The sequence below is a fragment of the Helianthus annuus genome, chromosome 10 (genome assembly GCF_002127325.2).
Source record: "Helianthus annuus cultivar XRQ/B chromosome 10, HanXRQr2.0-SUNRISE, whole genome shotgun sequence".
Classification (NCBI taxonomy): domain Eukaryota; kingdom Viridiplantae; phylum Streptophyta; class Magnoliopsida; order Asterales; family Asteraceae; genus Helianthus; species Helianthus annuus.
Window position 1 is genome coordinate 2,157,205 of NC_035442.2, and position 21,406 is coordinate 2,178,610.

Below are 21,406 nucleotides of genomic sequence, written 5' to 3' on the forward strand. Positions count from 1 at the left end.
ATATAATTTGGATTCTATAGTTATTTATATATTATTAATTTAAAACACTGTTGTGCATTATGTGGTTGTACTTCCTGCTATATTGTTTATTTGTGTATATATTTGTAGTACCAGCTGTATAAGTTGTTGTAAACAGAGTAGTAGGATTTCCAGCTGTTTATATGTAGATATCCACTTGTGCCAAGTGCCTGATACGTGTCTTTCTCCATCACGATTTAGGGTTTAAACACCCCAGACACGCCATTTTCTCTTCTCTCAGAACAATCAAGCCCTAATCTCTCTGGTTTTCTTCCGCGCACACAGCTATTGGGCGAAGGTATGTCCTGATTTATATTAATCTTATTTCTAAACGGGGTTTCATACTCCTAAGATGGTAAGTTTTTCACCAATGTTCGTTATTTAGTTATTATTTGTGGAAATTGTTGTATAGGATTAAGTAATTTTTGTTCTAGGGTTTTCATGGTTTTTTAGTGTTACCAAATTTTAGGTTTAGTCTAAGGTTTGGTTTACATATGTGAGGAAAGTTGATTATTTTTAGGTGTAGAGCATCTGTGATAGAGATAACACATCTTTGTGTTGATGCTTTGTTGGTGGAGATAAAACCTCTTTCTATAGGCTTTAATTTTCAGTTTTTGAGGATTTGCAGTAAGTAATTATCTATTATTACTTGATTAACAATAGAAATAATTACTTGAATATTCATATTATCTTTACATTTTTCCTCAAAGTTACTAATTTGATTTTACGGATGCAAAAGGTTATATATTCTTGTTAAACGAACATCATAAATGAGCAACATTCGAATATTATCATCATAAATATTAACTACGATACAATAGCTTACTCTTTCTTTTGGTCTTTATAAGGTAACAAGCGAATATGTCCTCCAGGGTTGTCAAGGACATAAGAGCAAGAGAAAAAGCAACAGCTATCGAGATTAGAGATTAAAAAATGGATTTCTACCAGCAAAGTCCCAGGCATTAAGAAAAAAACGACCTGTGCTATCAGTTTGTTGATAGAAATGTAAGTCATTATTCCATCCTTATCAATTCCTGTTGTGATATTAGAAAACGTATGATATTATATGTTGGTAAGTGTTTCAGGTTTATAGTTTATGTTTTTTCCAAAAGGCATATGACATCCTAACACTATTAGATTACGTGTAACGCAGGAAGACAATATTGAAGCTACAGCTGATGGTAACCAAATAGAATACTTTGACAAAATAATAAGGTTGCAATCATGCTACAGGATTACTGGATATGTCTGCACCAAGCCTCGAGACTACATGGCTACTATAAACCACCCAGCATCGCTTGTAATAGGTATGAAAGCAAAGTTCGTTCCCATAGAAAGCGCAGATATACCAAACATATACTTCGGCTTTGCGAGCTACGAGGTGCTAAGGAGTCGCATCAAAGTTAACAGATTGCTAACTGGTACACGTATACTATGATCAATAATTAAAGAAAATACGTTCATAATTTATATACTAAGCCAATTGTAGATTTCATAGGCCGTGTGGACCGCAATTATCTCCAACCAACAGGTAAGATTTCAACAGTTAGGAAGGTTGTGCTACGCGACGAGCGGTAAGTGTGTGACAAACTTATCTCATAAATGATAATAAATTATTAACAATTATGGTTATGAATACATCTTCTGTTATACAGTCGAAACAAGGTTGAGATCACTCTTTGGCCGAGTATGTTACATCTAATCAGTGACCATGTTGGATCTGGCAACACAGTTGCCATAACAGCCACACAAGTTTCAGACTACTATGGTATGTTTCCTGAAAAATAAAATACTTCCTACTAAAACAGATTTACCAAAGCAGTTTACATCAGACACTAAAAATATTATTTATAGGTTCGATTCAACTCGAGGCGACATATTTGACAACGGTTGCTATCAACCCGGAAATGCCACAAACTATCGAGTATACAAAGAGGTAAGAACATATAGACATATAAATACTATTACTTGAATCATACAAAATTACATGTAACTTCCTTACATTTCCTACATTTGGAAAACAAATAGGCTTAAGGACCTACCGCCTGTTGATCCCAATGACGAAGACGATCCGATAATTACTGTTCGTGAGTTGACGATTCCTGACATCGCTGGGAAAAAGGTACTAAGGCATCACATGTAAACAATATTGTCATGTTCATTAAGCATAACGATGTAAATAAAACTGTCATGTTCATTAATAGAATATAAATTATGCATAGTCATGTTCAACACATATTTTCATGGAAAAAAAACTTAAAGCAACGAGGATTTAAGGGAACAATGGCTGGTAAAACATACCTACACTATCTATTTTCGATAAAAAAAACGGGTTGTCACTAATGTCACCTACATTAAGAAACCTTCCTAACGAGGTTAAGTTACTTAAATCATATATCAATATGTTATGTTAACGTAAATGGGTGAGGGGGTTGTTAGTAATGCTTTTTTCGTACAGACACCTAACGTGTTCTTACGCAATGATCAAACACAGCCATTCTACAAGATTCAGGTGTCACGCACAGATAGAGAAATTTGACATGAATCGTGGGTGGTTTTATGTACACTGTTCAACCTACGACAAAACGGTTTATCCGGAGGAAGCCGGGTCATTGAAGTTCGTTTGCAAGGATGATGAAGACATAACACCCAAGTTCTTGTAAGTATAGGTGAATTTTATAACCAGTGTTAACAACCATTTTTCTTCTCAGGTACTCTGTTAATGCGATAATTACGGATGAAACAACACCAACTGAAGTCACGTTCTTCGATGAGGGAATGACTGCCCTCCTGAAAACAAGCTGTGAGTATTTGATCTTGAAACATGGCTACACTGATCCCAAATCACTGCCACAACAGATTTCTGACATTATAGGCATTAGGAAAATAAATGCATGTCTATGTTAGAAGGGAAGGTCATATCGTAGTCACCAACGTTATAGATCTCGCTGAGACAAATGATGCTCAGGGAAGCAGTGTAGGAACTCTATCATCAGCAGTGCCTCCAATAACTCTAGACCCTAAAGTTAACATCAACAAACGTTCTCATGCCGATTCACCAGGTAAGGAAAATGCACTTTAGTAGTATATACCCACACTGAATACGTTATGTTTAAGCTGATAAATCCGACTTTGAATTCCATCATATACAGTCCAATAATGCTTTCTCTCAAACAATAAGAATAGTTTACTAACAATAGTCAACATGTGCGCAGATGTTGGCCTTGCAACTAAGGCACTTCAGGAAGGATGAATAAGTTGGTGACCAGTTTTTTTTGGGTAGCTGCTAATGATGGCGTAACAGCAGCGTGAAGCCATGGAAGAAGATGTTACAGCTCAAGAAACATGTTTTTGATACAAGCTAGGGAACTAGCAGATGATGTGTTAGTCACTTAACTTGTATGTCAACCCAATTAGCTACATGAACACACCTTTTGTAGATGTTATGTACGTAGTATGATCACTGTAAAACAAACTAAACTTCTTCATATAAATAAATAATGGTTTCTGTTATGAAATCATGTGTTCATCTCCAATTTTTTTTAGTAAAAATATAAGTTGCTTTAATTTTGAAATTTTGGTGTTCATGATGGTGCTTTTTTGTATTTGGGTGATCATGAGTTTATTCTTCTTAGAGTTGTTATAAAATTGGCTTGAAAAACACAAATAGTTGATTTACAGTTTCCTTTTTTGTACTAAAGAGAGGAATGAATGTATCTTAGTAGTGTTCATATTCAATTATGTTTCATTAACCTATGACTCACATGCATTCATGGTTTGGTTTGGCTGGTTTTAACACTAATTCTGGGCCGAATGGCTAACTAGAGTTCCAAAATCCGCTTCAATTTGATGGTTCGAACAGGTTTTAAATTTCAAATTTGTTAGTTTACATTAAATTTCTAAGAAAGATAAAGATGGTCCATGAAAATTAGAAATATGCATAATGCATATTCCAAGAAAGAATAGATTCTCGAAATGTAGAGGTTTTCTTTAGTGACTTTCTGATCCCAAATGGAGAAAGAATTGCTATGCTCTTATGTTAAAGAAACCGTGAAAGCAGCCCAAAGTGTAGGCAGCTAGAACGGTTTTAACGGGTTAAGATGTCATGCTGGAGATGGTGGCAGTTCAAGATCTTCATCGTTATCTTTATCATCATCGTCGTCGTCATCATCACCATCGTTTGTTAACGGCTTGCCTTATTTTCTTGAAACTTGCACACCACACAACCAACTTTTACAACCCATTGAGCCAAGATTCCCTAATCTAACGCTTCTTTTGACCGAACCCAAGGGTGCGACCGCACCAACCTTAAAAAGACTTCGGTTTGTTCACCATGGAAGCTTTTTATTTATTTAATATTATAACTATGAACATCTTAATAATAATAATAATAATAATAATAATAATAATAATAATAATAATAATAATAATAATAATAATAATAATAATAATAATAATAATAATAATAATTATAATATAATCTTTTTATTAATTATCAATAACTGAGAATTATCTATAATCTATAATACCTTAGTAAGAGAACTGGGTTTTCTACCCTTTTCGTAATTTTTCCATTAGGTACAAATCTTGAAGCACATTGTACAAATGAAGCAAGCCATTTTAGATGAGAAAACTTAGACATTCTCCAAAGTCCTAAGACACTTTGAGGGCAATTTAGACATTTCATCCATGGAATCGATGCTCACTTATGTCTTCCATTAATTGAATTAAATTAAGAAATTAAATAAAAGTTTTATAATAATTAAAGGAATTAATTGATTAAATTAAAGGTTAGACATGCAACCTTTGGGATTTTCATGATTTAATAGTATGTATAAATATAATAAATATATTTATATGGACTATATCTATACTATATTATACTATATTATAAAACATTTCACAAAGGTTCCTTCAAAAGTTAAGTAATTACAAGCTATAATACTTATGGTACAACACTTAATTAGCGTAGTAAAAGGGGCAAAATTGTATTTCTGCATTACTATTAAAATGAATAAAATTTATAAAGAAAATTTATTAATTTAGGCATTTAAAGTAATTGAATTTGGTTTTGTGCCATTTAAGAGGTAAATATTAAACACTGGGCTTATGTATATTAACTTAAATATTGGTTTTATGCCATTTAAAAAGGTAAACACAAAACGGTTTAGACGGTAGTGTGCCGTTTTGTTTATGGTGCTGAAGTCTAAAATTATTGTATCATAAATGAAATTAATTTAAAACTAAAACCATTAATTGGTCCATATTACCTACCTAGATAACCGAAAAGGATAATAAAAAGAATTCAAAGAGTTCTTGTCTGCTTCATGGTTTCCTAACGAACGAGTTGAATTACAACAAATCAGCTGAAGAGTTATGTGATCGATCCATATTTAAACCCTTCATCCTCTCATTCGAAGTCACGCAAACCTCACATTTGTTTTGGGTGGAGGTATTACAACCGTGAACTACAAACACACCTACTACGAGTCTCCGCTGCACTACTATCTAGACACCGAATCCCTGTACTACCATCCACATGTTCAAATGTTTCGATTAGTTCTCGACTAGCGACCTAAGTACTGAAGTCGGTTATTCTGAAAGATGATATAAAACCGAAGTTTACTTTTGTTAGGATTGAAGTTGAAGATGATATTTTGAAGCCGAAGAACGAGTATTTTCGATTGTTCAAAAACTTTAGATATTCGAGCGGCTGCGCTAAAGAAGTGGCCCAGAAGGTTTCCTAAGCCGGGTTTGAAGGATCTTGCAATTGATATTTTGGGGCTTTACATGAAGAAGCTAAAGTATGTGTCTATAAGCATGTGTGTATAAGCATGTGTGTATAAGCAACTGAGAGGCTAGAGAGTTGAATGAAAATCAACTAGAGTACGCATGTGTCGATGCTTATGCTTCGTACAAGATCGGTCGTAGGGTTTTACTTTAAAATTAAATAAGTTAATGGTGGTCTTTTGTTTCTTTTGGATTATTTGAACTATGTATGCTTTTTGTTTCGGTTTCGTTTTCAGCCTATGAACGCTACATGAGATTTAAAACAACTTTAACCCCAACGATTCACATTTTCTCAGTTTGGTTGTATGTTTTGAACGATCTGCCACAAATCCAACTTGAAGTCAGCCAACTTATATAGATTATGTTTTCTTTGTCTAGATTCATCTTCCCTTTGTCTCTTGTAGCTTCAAATTATGCAATTCAGAATTTTAACTGTGAATTAAACACCTACAAGTCTAGACCTAATATTGAAAAAGAGAACTGAAAAAATATGAAAAAAAACCATTTGAAATTCTACTATTCCATGCGTTAAAAAAATGCAACTTTTGTAAGTCAGACTCATGGTTTCTCGAACACCAATTAAGATTGTAGGCTTATAAACTGATTAGGCAAAACAGTGCAAAATGTCATTGTCGTTCAATGATCGTACTGACCTACAAACTATTAAGGTAAGAGTTACGACCGTTCTTTAATTACATATGTTCCATATATGTTGTAAGTGTTGATTTTGTCTACGATGACCGTTAAATTGTTTCCGGTGGTTGGAACTCTAAGAACGTGCAAATTGAACTATATATACCAAGGTTTCATAACTAAGTAATTTATCTCGGCCTTATTAGTCTTATATTTCTGTGAGTGAGAATTTGATATTTTGATTCCTACTACACCTCCAACATAGCTAAATTCTTATATCCGTAGCCATCTATTTGCCAGTATGAACATTCAATACCCAATCAAATATTGCATAACCACTGAAATTAGTAGTGTACATATTCTAAGATTTCAACATTGTATAATAGATTTTTTAAAGCCATTTGTAACACACATCATAAGTCGGGACATTCGCCACAACGCGCGGGCATTCCCACTAGTTTGATTAATAAACTTATAATCAAATTACAAATTATTGGTAGAAGTCCTATTTAACTTCGTTAGTCGTTCAACTAATAATCGAACCTCGATCCCCATTTCGTTTTCAATATTTAACCATTTAAAATTCTTCCTATTCGGTACGCAAAGTTAGTTGAATGTTAAATGGGTTTAAACATTTAAACGGGTGTGATTCATGTACATGTGATTTGTATTCATTTTGGAGTGGTTGATTCTTGTGTTGACTTGAGAGACTGTACATCGTAGTCAGCCCGATTTTGGCCACTAAACCCTATTTAGTTTAGCTTAGGATCAGATGATTGGTGTGTATATTCATAGACCATGCTCTAGGTTAATCGTGGTATCAAGATAAGTTATGTCTATGTAGTAGATTAAATATTGTTACCATTGGTTAAGTCTTGCAACTAAGTAACCAAAACCTAAAACCGTAAGTGATTGGTTGTTTCTCATCTTCATAATTGATCTTTGCTCTCCCATATTCTCATTATGTGTCATGCTCTTTTTTATGTCAATGCAAAGTAGTTTAACTAGTTTAATTCAATATCCATTCAAACTTTTAGCATTCGTCTTTTATAATTAACCAATACATATAAGGGGAGTGGGGGTGGTCACTAATGATAGAATTCTATCACTCACAATATCCAATCATCTCCTAGCCACTATTCTATCACTCACAAGCATTTTGTAGTGGCGGTGGTTACTAATGATAGAAAATAGCTATTTAAAAATAGCTAACAAAAGTTGAGGGGCTAATTTGCACTTTTTATCAAAGTTCTATTAATTCAATTGCATAAAAGACAAAACAATCTCTGCAAAACAAAAGTTTTCAACGCGTTATCTACTTAACGCATTATCATTTCAACGCGTGAAGAAGTTGGCGGCGGCAGTGTGCGTGATACATTAACGAGTGATGGGCAGTCCATCACGGATCGCCCCCACTCCCCTAATGCTACTTGTGGATACGATACTCTATTTACGCTAGTTATCTAGGTGATTCACTAGTAAAGTCCATTGGTGATCCCACCCGGTAAAGTATATCCGTAAATTTTTTCCCACGCTGTATTTCCAAATAGATTACCAATGTTTATCATTTTACCTGAGAGAGGGGTGGTATATATGTCAATCGCTAAAAGTCGTCTATTTTTTTGGGAGCACGACCATCACCATCAAACCACCACCCTCTACCAACACCATATCGTCGCCAGCATCACCACCACCTCGGCATCTTCGTAGCCACCACCACCCTTCACCACAGAGTTAGTGATAATTGGACTTAAATTGGTGCAAGTAGAAACATTAGCTTCTCAATGGGTTAAGAATTTAGGAATTGAATCAAGTAGTTAAATTAACTAAACTATAGTGACCCAAATAGTAATTTACTACTTTTTTTTAACCAAGTAGGTTATGGGACATGGCTAACGCACAGTTGTTTAGGTTCTTTTTTTTATAACTTTTAAAATACCACGTTTTAAAAAGTACAAATATAGCGCTTCGATATGCTTATTTATCTATGTATTGATATAATTTTATTTCTAGAATCTAGAAGCCAGTTAACGTACATTACGGCTTAACGTACATCACGTACGACAGGTAATTACGCACGTTCATTTCAAAATCACGCACGTTATAGACTAAAAAACCCAAATCACGCATGTTGGAAAATATTAATCACGCATGATGAAAACATTAATCACGCACGTTATACACATAATCACGCACGATGTCGTACGTGATGTACGTTAAACCGTAATGTATTTTACACTTTTCCTTAGAATCTAAATGTGCGTGAGTATGGTTATCGAAAAACAAACGTAGAAGCCATTGAAGCTGCTTCGAGGATTCATTTTTTTTTACAATTTATTTTTCCTATTGTGCTACTTTTATCAACGTTTTAACATGAATTTTTTAGCGTTTATTTGTGTAGTTAATACTAAAGGGCAGGTGATCGAAACCCAGCCTTGCAAATTTTAACACCCCACTAGTATTATTGACTTAAAAACTGCAAGGTATCTTTGAGGTTGTAAGTTTTGTTATGTATAGTTTTTTTATATGCGTAATGATGTGGCTAGGGCTGTTAACGAACTGAACAAACACGAACAAGGCCTTGTTCGTCTTTTTCATGCTCACTCATTAAGGAATGAACATGTTCATGAACGGTTCACAAACGCTTATCTAACGTTGACGAACGCAAGCAAAAACAAACAAAAATTAATGAACATAAATGAACACAGACAATCATTAGATATATATTCATTTAAAAATACAATTTGTATTTTTGATCAGAAAGGACGAAGAATCCAACAAATATATAGTTAACACAAAAATTAAGAAGGTTGTTAAATTTTAACACAAACTAAAATTAAAATGATAAAATAAGTGATGTTGGCGGAGACATGTAGTATAACTACGGTTTCAAATTTTAAAAACTAAAACCAATAAAATAAAAATATAACATAAAAAAGCTTTAAATGAGCGAACATAAATGGAGACGTACATTACTGAACGTTCACTAACAAAAACGAATGAACACAACATTTCTTCATGTTCGTTTGTTTAACTTATCAAACGAAATTTCGTGTTCGTGTTTATTCATTTATTAAACGAACTTCCCGTCAAACAGTTCACGAACTGTTCGCTAGACGTTCGGTTGGTTTACGGCCCTAGTCGTAGCCTTGTGGGTTTTAAAGGCATATACCTTTCTTCTGTCTGTTGTAGTGATGTTTAAATGTATATCCTTATTTTTCTCATCGTGACAAAGTTTTAGTTTAGTTCTGAAAGTAGACTAGATAACTATCTATACAAACTATATAGTTTGTGGCAGGTCTCTTGTATTGAATGCAATTGTTTGTGGCATTTTGACCATTGGCTCACCTTATTCCAAATAACCGAGGCCACAATCATTTGTGTTTTTATTTTTATCTATGCATCTTATCAAAATTATAAACATACATAAGCTATAAATTCCTTAATTCATAGTTTTAAATTGTCTACTTTAGAGTTAATATAGATTTTGTTCCTTTTGAAACAAATATGTCTTATAATAGCTATCATATTTTTGTTAAGATTTGCCAAAAAAAAAATATTTGTATATAAAAGCTGGGCCAGATAAGGTGAAGAAAAGATTGGGCCCGATGGCATCGAAGGATGATGATAAGGTGAAGAAAGATTGGTAAACACTTGAACGTAAACATAAACCCATATCCATATTATTCTTATTTTTTTCTAGTCGCCAATCTATCTATACTATATAATAAAAGAAACCTAATTTTGGACACGTGTCATTCATTGAAAATGTCTACATTTGTAATTTCTTACCTTTTTATACTTAATATTATTATTTATCAAATTGATACTTTAGCCATCTATTTTTATAGATAATTAATATCAATTAAAAGATAATTATACAATTAAATTTAATATAAATTTAAATAATTCATATAGGAGATAATATATATAATATTTTAGGTAGAAGAGATTAAACTAAATAATATTTCGTAGGAGATTATCTATAATTAATTAGAATATATTAAACTAAATGATAATTATCCATAGACTTATTGCAAACTGTGTCATTTGTCTTCAAGAATTACAGAAAACGTACTCGATGTTTGCAAACCCTTGCAAGTTATGTCTTTTAGCCCTAACTCAGTTAATTTAAATGATTTATTTATTTTATTAAACTAAAATAGTTAAGGGTAAAACCTATTTCAAAAATGTTTAAAAGGTGTTTACTGGTTCTATACTTATATTTCCGTGTTCAATTCTCAACTCAAATACGGTAATCACTATGTTTACGTGATATTTATAAGAACAATCTCCGCAATCACCCCATCCATCGTATATCGAGTATATCTGTTAGTGTTTTTAAGATATAAATTTTTATTAGATTCATTCAACCCGTGTAATAAACGAAGTTTTTTTAAAGATATAACATTTTTATTTTTTACTATACAAAATTACATTTATGCAACTCGTGTAATACTCGGGTTTTAAAAATATAACTTTTTTTATTATGTAGTATATAAAATTAGATTTATTCAATACATATAATACATAGGATTTATAAAGATATAACTTTTAGTTGTTTGGTATATAAAATTACATGTGTTCAACCAGTATAACACAACCTCCCGCTTTAGTATCCCTAACGGTTGAACTTAGTCTCACTCCTCAGCTCGACGAGGTTCATAAAAATGTAACTTTTTATTATTTAATATATAAAATTAAATTTACTCAACCCGTACAATACATGCGGTTTTTAAAGATATAACTTTTTTTATTATTTAATATATAAAATCACATTTATTCAACCAATGTAATAAATGAGATTTTTAAATATATATAGTTTTATTATTTGTTATATAAAATTGCATTTATTCAACCCGTGTAATAAACGATATTTTTAAAGATATATTTTTTATTATTTAATATATAAAATTGCATTTATTCAACCCGTGTAATACACGGGGTTCTAACCTAGTTGTATAAATATATGAAAGGTTACTTGAAATTATATATGTTTGGAAAACAATATTTTTTTTTTATCCATAAAAGTCTCTAATTTTGTTTAAAAAAAATGCAAACATGTGAAATGGGTGATAAACAGGCTTTTTTTTCGGCGGCAAATATTACTAATACTCTAATGTACACCAATATATGTAAACTACTCCATTACCCAAGTTTGAACGTGAGACCTCTTGTCTGAGAGACATGTGCCTCTACCAGGGGTCTAGCCCTACATTGGCTAATGATATGTTACATACACTATAAAATTGCATGCATGCACACAACCATCTAAGAAGTAGTTGAATAACGAGGATTAATTTAGCACCTTCGTGTTATTGATAAAGCATGATAAGCTGAAGTATACATCTCAAGGTCATGTGATGCAACGGACTCTACCATAGTGGTCAAATGTCCATGATCACCTCCTGTATATTGATATTTCCATACAACTGGTCAATTTTTCCAAGTGTGATGCGAAGAGTCAATACTTCCTAGCATTTTGGAAAACTCGTGCTTGGTTGAATATACTTCTAGTAACCGTTAGAAGTCACTAGAGTTTGGATTTCTTACATAGTGTTCCGAGAAACTTTAATAACACATCCACAAAACTTTTGCAAACATTTGATAGTTTCAAACTCCTATGTATTCATTGCGGTAGTCACCTAATTTCCATATGCCAATTGATGTATGGGTCATATGGTACATGTGCATTTTTGTATATGCGAAAGACCCTTTTTACACTATGTCATACCTTTCTTAAAATTACACATAATGATTGAACATACCTTCAACAATTCGATTAAAAAGTTGTTTGCTCATCCGAAAACGGTAGTTTAAAATAAGCATCATGGTATACCGAATCTGGATTAAAAAAATGAGTTTAAGAACTTACTCATTAAAATTAATTATAGTTCCATTTTTTAAAGTTCAAGTTTTAGATTCTATAGTTATATTTTGCAATAATTTTTTTTCTTCATACTTGCATTTATTGTGCTTGTTAGCCAATAATTAAAACATATTTTATTTCACAAACATGGTAGATAAAAAAGAAAAGCAAGCTTCAACAGTGAAATTACAAGCATGTCCAAACAGAAATCAACACAAAATCATTAAACAAAAGCACACACTAAATTACATAATTACTAAACTGTCCCTGCAAAGCAAGAACACATGAATGATAATCATCCATCATTCAACAAAACACTTGAGCATGGGTTGTTAACTTTCTCCTCACAAAACTATCAAACTTTATGACCCTTTTTTATCTTCATCACAACCCCACATCAAATTACCAAATTGCCCCTGATAAAGTACAACCACACTTCAAAATTACCAAACTCTCCCTACCACAGTCCTTGAGAATGCTTTGATGACTTCAAACTTTCCCTTCACAAAGCTTTCACCTTTATGCCCAAATCTTGACCTTCACCACAACCCCACATCAAATTTACAAAATTACCCCTAACACAAGTAGTTTTCACACATGGTAACATCCAATGGCATTCATCATTCAAGAAATCACTTGAGGATCTCTAAAGCTCTTAACTTTATGCCAAGATCTTGAACTTCATCACAAACCCACCTCAAAATTACCAAAATACCCTTAAATACACAAAAAATAACCACATTCTTCCTTTTGCAAGCACAAAATACAACAATCTTTAACATCTTAGAGAGAATCAAGCCCTAAAGCTTTTGCTTTCACCTTCAAAGTTCTCAAGTAATGAATTGCTTCATCGATAACCATAATGGCGTTTTTGCCATTTTTGTCACCAGGAATCAGATTTTGAAGCAAATTTATAGTCTCCTTGATCTTCTCTTTTCGCATTCTCTTATTATTACCGTCGGACGAAAAACTATCGGATTCGTCATTGAACACTCCATTACTCGAACAATTGATCCCCGATTTCCCTGAACTTGCAGTGTCCTCGAGTACATTCTCAATATTACCCTTGTCCTCCCGTTTACGCTTTTTTGTGGGTCCCCCAGAACTCGCAACTTCCTCTTCTTCACCGCTTTCAATTTCCTGTTTATGTTTATGTTCATGGAACACTGTAACCGAATCAGGGGAATGCCCTGTACTTTTTTCATCGTCATCATCATCATAAGCATTGTCGTCGTCATCATCATCCGAGTAAAGTAATGCATTAAGCTCTTCGGTATCTTCTCGCATCTCACTTTTTGAATCATTTCCATCGTTTTCTTTATTAAATTCATCAATACTAACAGTGTGTGATCCAGATCCAAACTGCGGTTTTGGATTGTTTGAAGAAGGAAATTGGTAACGTATCGGAGCGGGCCCGACACCCGAACTATATATCAAAGTTGTTTGATCACCCGATTGATCAAACACAAGAAACTTCTTTTGTGCAACGTTTGTTTCTCGAGCCACGTGGGGGCTCGGTACCGGAGATTTCTCTTTCACGGTAGAGTTGACAACAGGGACCAAACCCTGACGGTATCGAGGCAGGCCATAAAACCAGCCACAGGGTTCTTGACGCGCAGGTAACGAACCCATATTCCCGAACGACGGGAACATAACTTGAGGCCCTAAACCGAACCGGGCACTCGATATATTCGGATTGAGCGATTGCCAATCGCTTTGCTGGTCACGGGACCAAGAACTAAAACCCTTTTCCATTCAGTAAAAAAAACACCTGAAAACGGTATTATTTCCGATGATAAGGATACCGATTAACTACAAAAGAATCGAACTTTTAAAGGAATGTGAATATTAGAAGACTTACCAGGCGATGAACGATTGCGTGGGCGAGTAAAAAGATTTCTGAAAACTTCTAAACAAAACAAAAACTAAAAAATCCAGCTTAATTTGAAGCAGCGGAAAAGAAAAACAGAACTACGTTACAGGTTTAAGCAGATGACGAAAGTATTCGGCCTGGAAACATTAAATAACCACACAGAGAAAACGTATTAGATTCATATTGTCATGAATATCACCAACATGAAACAGAATATGATTCAAAGACAACCTTAAACATCATATAAAGTTATCAAGAATCCAATTCTTCCAATAAAGATTCATTCGACTAACGATAATAATAATAATAAGAGTAAACTGCCATTTTGGTCCCTGTGGTTTGGTCACTTTTGCCACTTTAGTCCAAAACTCAAACTTTTTGCATCTGGGTCCCTGTGGTTTCAGTTTTATTGCCATTTTGGTCCAAAAATGAAATCAAGTCATATTTTTTTTATAAAATCCTGCTATTTTGTCATTTTTCGCTGGGGCAAAATGATCATTTCTTTTTTATAAATAAATACCATATTTTATAAGACAAATATGATCTGATTTGCCCCTGAGGAAAATGACAAAATTGCAGGATTTTATAAGATATATATGACCTGATTTCATTTTTGGACCAAAATGGCAATAAAACTGAAACCACAGGGACCCAGATGCAAAAGGTTTGAGTTTTGGACTAAAGTGGCAAAAGTAACCAAACCTCAGGGACCAAAATGGCAGTTTACTCTAATAATAATAATAATAATAATAGTAACAGTAACAATAAGATGAATAAAATGAAATATATGTGTAACGAACCTGACAATCTTGAAGAGGTTGAAAACATGCTATAACTTTAACAATTATGGTGGCGCTCCCAGCGGTTCCATTTAAATGTTTCAATGCCCGAAATCTTGTTTGCCCAGCTGATTGACACACCATAACTACTTTTTCCCTACTGTTATATGTGGTTTTACTCCCCTAATGATCGCAATCAACAATACAAGAAAATAACCCACGATATATTCTCAAAAACGGTGATCAAAGAACTGAAAAAGATTCGATTTTTAATTGAAATAATGCGAAAGAACGGGTTTCGGGTTTTGATCAACACGGATTCAACTAATCCAGCGACAGTAGCAGGGAATAACGACGAATAAATTAGTTCCCATGGATGAAACGTTCAAAATGGCTGCTAAATAGTGAGATGTGAAAAGGGTTTGTAGGGTATGTTAATGGGAATTCGGTAGGTTTTACAGAATCACGCGACAATAGAGGTTGAGAGAGATGATTTTACGATAAACGTCTACAAATAAGCTGTACCACCGCATGCTCTTTGCAATTAGATATTAACGCCACGATTTTGATCCCTGTTTTTACCGTTTGAACCTGTAAAAACGACGGTAAAACAAGGCGTGTATCAGATGAATATGAACACAGTTTTCATGATCAAATAACTAGAAACTATAAGTCTTGAAAGTGACTATTGTGACTTCAAGAATCAAAAAGTTAGATACCAATTCAATTAAAAACTAGGAGAAAATAGATATTTTCACATTTATAGTGACTTCTTTCATGTTTCTCCATATCTAATTACTAATAAACATCCATAACAAAGAATCACAATCTTTGTAACCCAAACACTTAGATTAGTGCAAACCACAAGAATTATTTTAGTCGCACATCGAACAGGGGCGGATTTAGAGCCTTTTTACGGGTTCCCAGGAACCCAGTCGATTTAGAAAAAAACGTTTTTTTGTAGTGTAAACCTTGTATGATTTGGAAAAAAAACGTTTTTTTGTAGTGTAAACCTTGTATGATTTGGAAAAAGGAACCCAGTGAAAAAACTGGCTGGATCCGCCACTGACATCGAAAACCATTCAACCTATAAATACCATAGGGCTTGTAGCCTAACGGTACCAAGGTGTGTTGATAAGGTGTTCCTCCCCATGTGGTTGAGACTTGAGGGTTCAAGTCCGATGGTGGAAGTATGGCGTAAATATTTACAGGTCGGATTTTAGGATGTGAGGGTTTTTTTTTTTTTTTGAAACGAGAACTTCATTAACACACGCCAAACCCGAAAACCGGGGCAGCAACAAACAAACAACACAACTACATATTCACAAATTTACACCAATCCCCCCATTTTTTTTTTCAAAACTTAACAATTTTTTTTAGGCATAAAATGGTTTTCATATCATTGCTAACCTGTTCAAAATATTTAATTCCCTAATTTTTGAAATACTTTGCTAAAAAAGATTACAAACTAATGGCAGGTAGACGAGCAACAAGCTGCGCCGCTTACCCCCTTTCTGAATAGCAAACCCTACCCTGCTAAACACAATCTCATAACTTGTTTTGGATTAAAACCAAGTATATTAATCTGGTTTTTCTTATAATTGAAATATTCGGAGCATATTAAGGTTATCAATTGAAAAGATTAAGAATTTACTTAAACAAAATAATGTCTTTTCATGAAACTATAAAGCATGTGTAGGTTCAATTTCAAATATGACAACTTCTTTTCTAAAAATATTCTTACATAAAGCAACAGATTACTAAACAACAACTCAATTAACACAATTCAGTTCAAATTATAGTAAAATTAAGATCAAATCCATATCTTGATCCAGATCAGCAACCCAATTTGCAACACAACAAAATGCAAAGAAACAACAAACCCTAATCTCAAAATGACTGATCTTCAAAACCCAGAAACCAAATACAAAAAAGTTGAGAAATTTATGTACAATACAGAAAACCCACATCAAACTTATGTTAATCTTGAAATCAAGAACACATAGAGGGAGTGAATTATACCTTGCAAGAATGGAAACCCAGATGAGAAATTGAAAATCTTGAAGACCCAAAAGAGGATAGAGACAATGAAAAAAGGAGAGCACGGGAATTATAGAGAGAGAGAGAAAGGTAGAGAGAGAGTGCACGGGAGAAGAGAGATAATAAATAGACAAACGAATGGTCATCAATGTGCTTAACCCCTCCGCGCGTGCAATCAGAGCTGTTTTGTGTGTGTGTGTTTTGATACGTGCGAATCATAGGCATGGGTTTAAGATTCTCTTTTTTTATTTTGTTTTGATTTTACTATGATTCTTGTTTTATGGGAGGATCTATTCGGTTATAAAATGTCGGAGGGTGTTTGTTGTGGATTTAAAAAAGAGAGTTAATATTCACACACCCCTCCCCTCTATCTCTCTATATATACATAGATATATAGTCAGAGATAGAGTGAAAAGGAGGTGTGTGAGAATAGCGAAAGCCTTTGAAAAATGATTTTACGAATGTTTAATAGTCATTGTTTCACATTGTGGGACCTCAAGGCCTCTATCACGGGAGATATAGAATACTTTCATTGTCGAATTCCATCGTAAAGGAAAAAGAATAGTTAAGACGAATAGTTTCATTGTCGATTTCCATCGTAGAGGAAAACGTAGTAAAATGTTGTCAATTACCATTGAAGAAACGATAGAGAAGATGAATTTGTGAAAATTCAAACGGATAAGTGACAAGAAAATTTGTAAAATTAGAATGGTTTAACTTAAAGATGAAAACCAAGCTTATAGCTGGCAAAAAAAGTGGAAAGTCAGGTCAATTATTTGCGTATTATTGTGGCTAGGGCTGTAAATGAATCGAACGAATACAAACAAGGCCTTGTTCATGTTTGTTCATTAAGGAATAAACATGTTCATGAACTACTGTAAACATAAGGGGGTACATTTGAAAGAAGGCTTTCATCTAAAAGCTAGAACTCGGACTTTGATATCGCTTTTGTCCAAAGAAACACAGAAGTGATGCACTCTTCTTTGACCAGATTCGCGACTTAAAACAAATTTAAACCGTAAAATATCATCATTCATCTAGAGAATACTTGTACAACACCGTATCTTCTTACATTGAGTTGGTCAATTATAAATAGGCCAATCAATCAGCTCAACTCGATTTATAAACCAACCAACCAAACACAAGCAAAGCTCTGCTAAATTCACACTACTACTACTAGTGAACAACCCTATCTCAGACTACCATAATATGGAACAAACTATTCTTCATGAATTTTCTTTAGAATACAAAACTATTTTGAAAACTAAAATCCAAAAATCCTTTTGTGAGAGGGTGGTTGTGCTACTCATTATTAATTTCAATAGCTTTTGAGTCTTTTGACTCCTCTTTATGGTTAGGTTTGAGATTGAACCACCATTATGCCTTGCTTTCAACTTTTACTTTTTATATATTTTTTATATTAATATGTTGATTTTTTGTATTTCTATTTCTGTTATTTTGTAATTAAAAAGTACTTGTGACGTTTTTAGTATCACATAGTTATATAAACTATACGGTTCAAATATTTTATCGAATGATGTACATGTCTTTAAGATGCTTATTTCACCATGTTAAAACAAATGTTATGGTTTGCATATTATTATTTTTTGCAAGATACCATAGTTGTTAATTAACTAGTGATTAACCCTCCGCGTTGCAAGGCACGAGTCGTAAAATCGTGCAAAGTTCCAAGCAAATGGCGACGAAAATCGACAAAAATTGTAAAGCAACAACGTTAATTTATAATGTCGTGTGACGTAAAACGCAGGTAAGGACAAATACCGCAACCCGGCGTAAAACGTAAACAGACTAATGTATGCCGATATGATTGACTATACCGTTGGATCAAAGATATAATTTTAAAAGTGATAAATACCAATTATTTAATTAACTAATATTACTTTTTATAAATATAAAATTATTTAATATTTAAAAGTGATAAATACCCATGCAACGCCACTATCCTTCTATGTATCTGGTAAAAGTAAAGAAGGAAATAACATACGTGTAATTAAGTTTCAATTCAAATAACAAGTAAAAAAGTGGTTGTTTTGTAATTAAGTAACAAATGAAGGGTAAACTAATTACGGTAGCTAAGATCCTACTTAAATTGTTATATAGAATAATGTATAATAATGACAAATTTTACTATCGTGTACGTTACTACGATATTGTATTATGATTATTCAATTGGGTGTCAAACCGGTCGGTAGCCGTGGGACGTGCTACTTTTTGTATAAATTTTTCATATGAATAACGTATAACGTATTCAGCATACGACACGTCTATTTTAAGATAAAGGTAGATGTTGTTTCGGGTAGAATTTTGATAGTCAGGATCCCCGGTTCTATAAATCAGTGGTAGGATCCTGATGTGGTTAACATGCACCAAGATCCTGATAGGCCTTTGGATCCTGAGAATTATTGTTACTACTCAATCGTTCTTGTTTTAAGGGATATTTTACAGGAATATTCTCATGCTACCTGAATTATCGCATAAGTAGCTCAAGAAAACGTGTGGAAATAAAGCTGAGAGTTGCTAACGGTCACTGACCTGTTCTTCTCAGGATCCCGGAATTCTCGGGAATTTAGTTAGGATTCATTTTTCGATTTGTACTATAAATACACTTGATCCGATCAGTTTAGGAACACTTGGACACACTGCTGCTTACACCATACTTTCACTCGCAAACACTCACATAATCGTTGTAACACCTAGTTTGATCGATCAAGTCTCACTTTTGTACTTTTTACGATTTGAATATTAGTGGAGTTGCGTAGTTTCCAGCTTCCGGGTTTTTTTGTGCCGGAGATCATCTTCAAGAAGAAGATCAAGGGCTTTTTCCCTGTGTCAAATCTGTTGCGTTCATTACATTTATCTTACATTCATTCACAAATCCTTTACAAACATATTTTATAGCTTAAGATCCTGATCATCTCACAAATCATCTATTCAGGATCCTCAACATAAATCTAACCATTTTTCTCATCACCTCACCTCACTTTCTTAATTTGGTTAAGTAAATCCTGTTGTCAATTTTTAACCATAACAAATGTATTAGTTGAATTAGAATTAATTCTATGTACCATTATAATGGGTTGAACACAAAATTGGAATCGCATAAATCGTTCATTCATTAGACCTAGACATCTTTGACGCACCGTTTTAATCACACAATTTAGTTAAGTGTGAGATCTAAACTACTTCGATGCTTTGTTGTAATCACAATGCACATTTAAAAAAACCGTATTTCAAATAAAACACACACACAAACACTAGCTCGTTGGTTGGCCCGTACAATGTCACGAAGAATTTGTACATGTACATTTTTATAATCAGTTGGAAGGTTGATTTATTTTTAAAAAAACAAGAAGTACTTCTCCCATCCTTTTTTTAAACGGCCAACGAATAACAACTCGACTATTCAGGGTAATCCAATGGCATTTGATCGAGGCAATATGTCACACCCCAACCGATGGCGGAAACATCGGGGCATGGCACTGAGCGAAACAGATTGTTCAAGAGAAATTCCATAACAACTACATTACCGGATAATTAACATTACGTCTCATACCGTAACCCATCAAGCAACACTAAGTTATTACAGACATCGATATCTCAAAAACAAATAGCATGTTCCGACAACTCAGATTTAATTAAAATAAAAATAAATTGTCTTTGTTTCTAGACTCTCAACCCTACTTGATTCCAAGAAAAAGCAAGCAAAGCATCCTAGTGAGTAGCATCCTAAACACCTGTCACATACGTTAAAGTAAAGATCAATACACATAGTGTAAAGGTGAGCATACAAGTTTGATAGATATAATAGAGTTCGAAATTGTTTACGCATAACCAGCATGTAACATGTATAAAGCGAAGGCAAGTAGGTTATCGACAGAGAAATATGCATAGATGTAACATTTGTGCTTGTAATCGTTGTGAACAGTTCAGTTATCAATAAAACAATGTTATTTGATCCCAATGTTTGTTTGGTTGTGTTTTACATTTTTCATGTTTTGACTTTTGTTTAATTTCAAACTCTACATCGTTTTCTGGAGAATTATACGCTAATTGGTGCTTAAACGTACTCAGTTTAACGTGACAAATACTTCGTAACATCAACATATACTCAACATACCTTAAATAACCTTTACATAACTTAGAAATAAGTTTTGAAGGCTTTGGTATAGCAAAAACAAGTTAATTCGCTTACAGGGATTAAAATTGACAAACTGCGAAAGTATGCCAATTTGAACTGTAACGAACATTCCGGAATATGTCCATAAGTTAAACATACCATAAATATCCTTTACATAGCTTAGAAATAGGCTTTGAGGGGTTTGGTATGCTAAAACAAACTTTTGGATCATTCAGGGGCTAAAAGTGTCAAAAAGTGCACAAGTT

At 33.5% G+C, this 21,406-nt stretch overlaps 1 protein-coding gene across 2 annotated transcripts; it reads right to left on the reverse strand.

The window, feature by feature from the left end:
* Positions 1-12,461: 12,461 nt before the first annotated feature.
* LOC110883786 (transcription factor bHLH145) lies at positions 12,462-17,132 on the reverse strand. 2 transcript variants are annotated; one of them, XM_022131435.2, is made up of 4 exons: positions 16,985-17,132; positions 14,984-15,553; positions 14,172-14,320; positions 12,462-14,081 (listed from the first exon to the last, which is right to left on the reverse strand). In XM_022131435.2, the coding sequence occupies exon 4, from the start codon at positions 14,063-14,065 to the stop codon at positions 13,094-13,096; it is 972 nt and encodes a 323-aa protein (XP_021987127.1). In that variant the 5' UTR covers positions 14,066-14,081; positions 14,172-14,320; positions 14,984-15,553; positions 16,985-17,132; the 3' UTR covers positions 12,462-13,093. The 2 variants fall into 2 exon arrangements, with proteins under 2 accessions (XP_021987127.1, XP_021987128.1); XM_022131436.1 differs by lacking the exon at positions 16,985-17,132 and having other exon boundaries at positions 14,984-15,565.
* Between the last annotated feature and the right edge of the window lie 4,274 nt (positions 17,133-21,406).

What these genes read in the sequence shown, in the direction of transcription:
- LOC110883786 (XM_022131435.2), bottom strand. Translation starts at nt 14,065, where the DNA reads ATGGAAAAGGGTTTTAGTTCTTGGTCCCGTGACCAGCAAAGCGATTGG.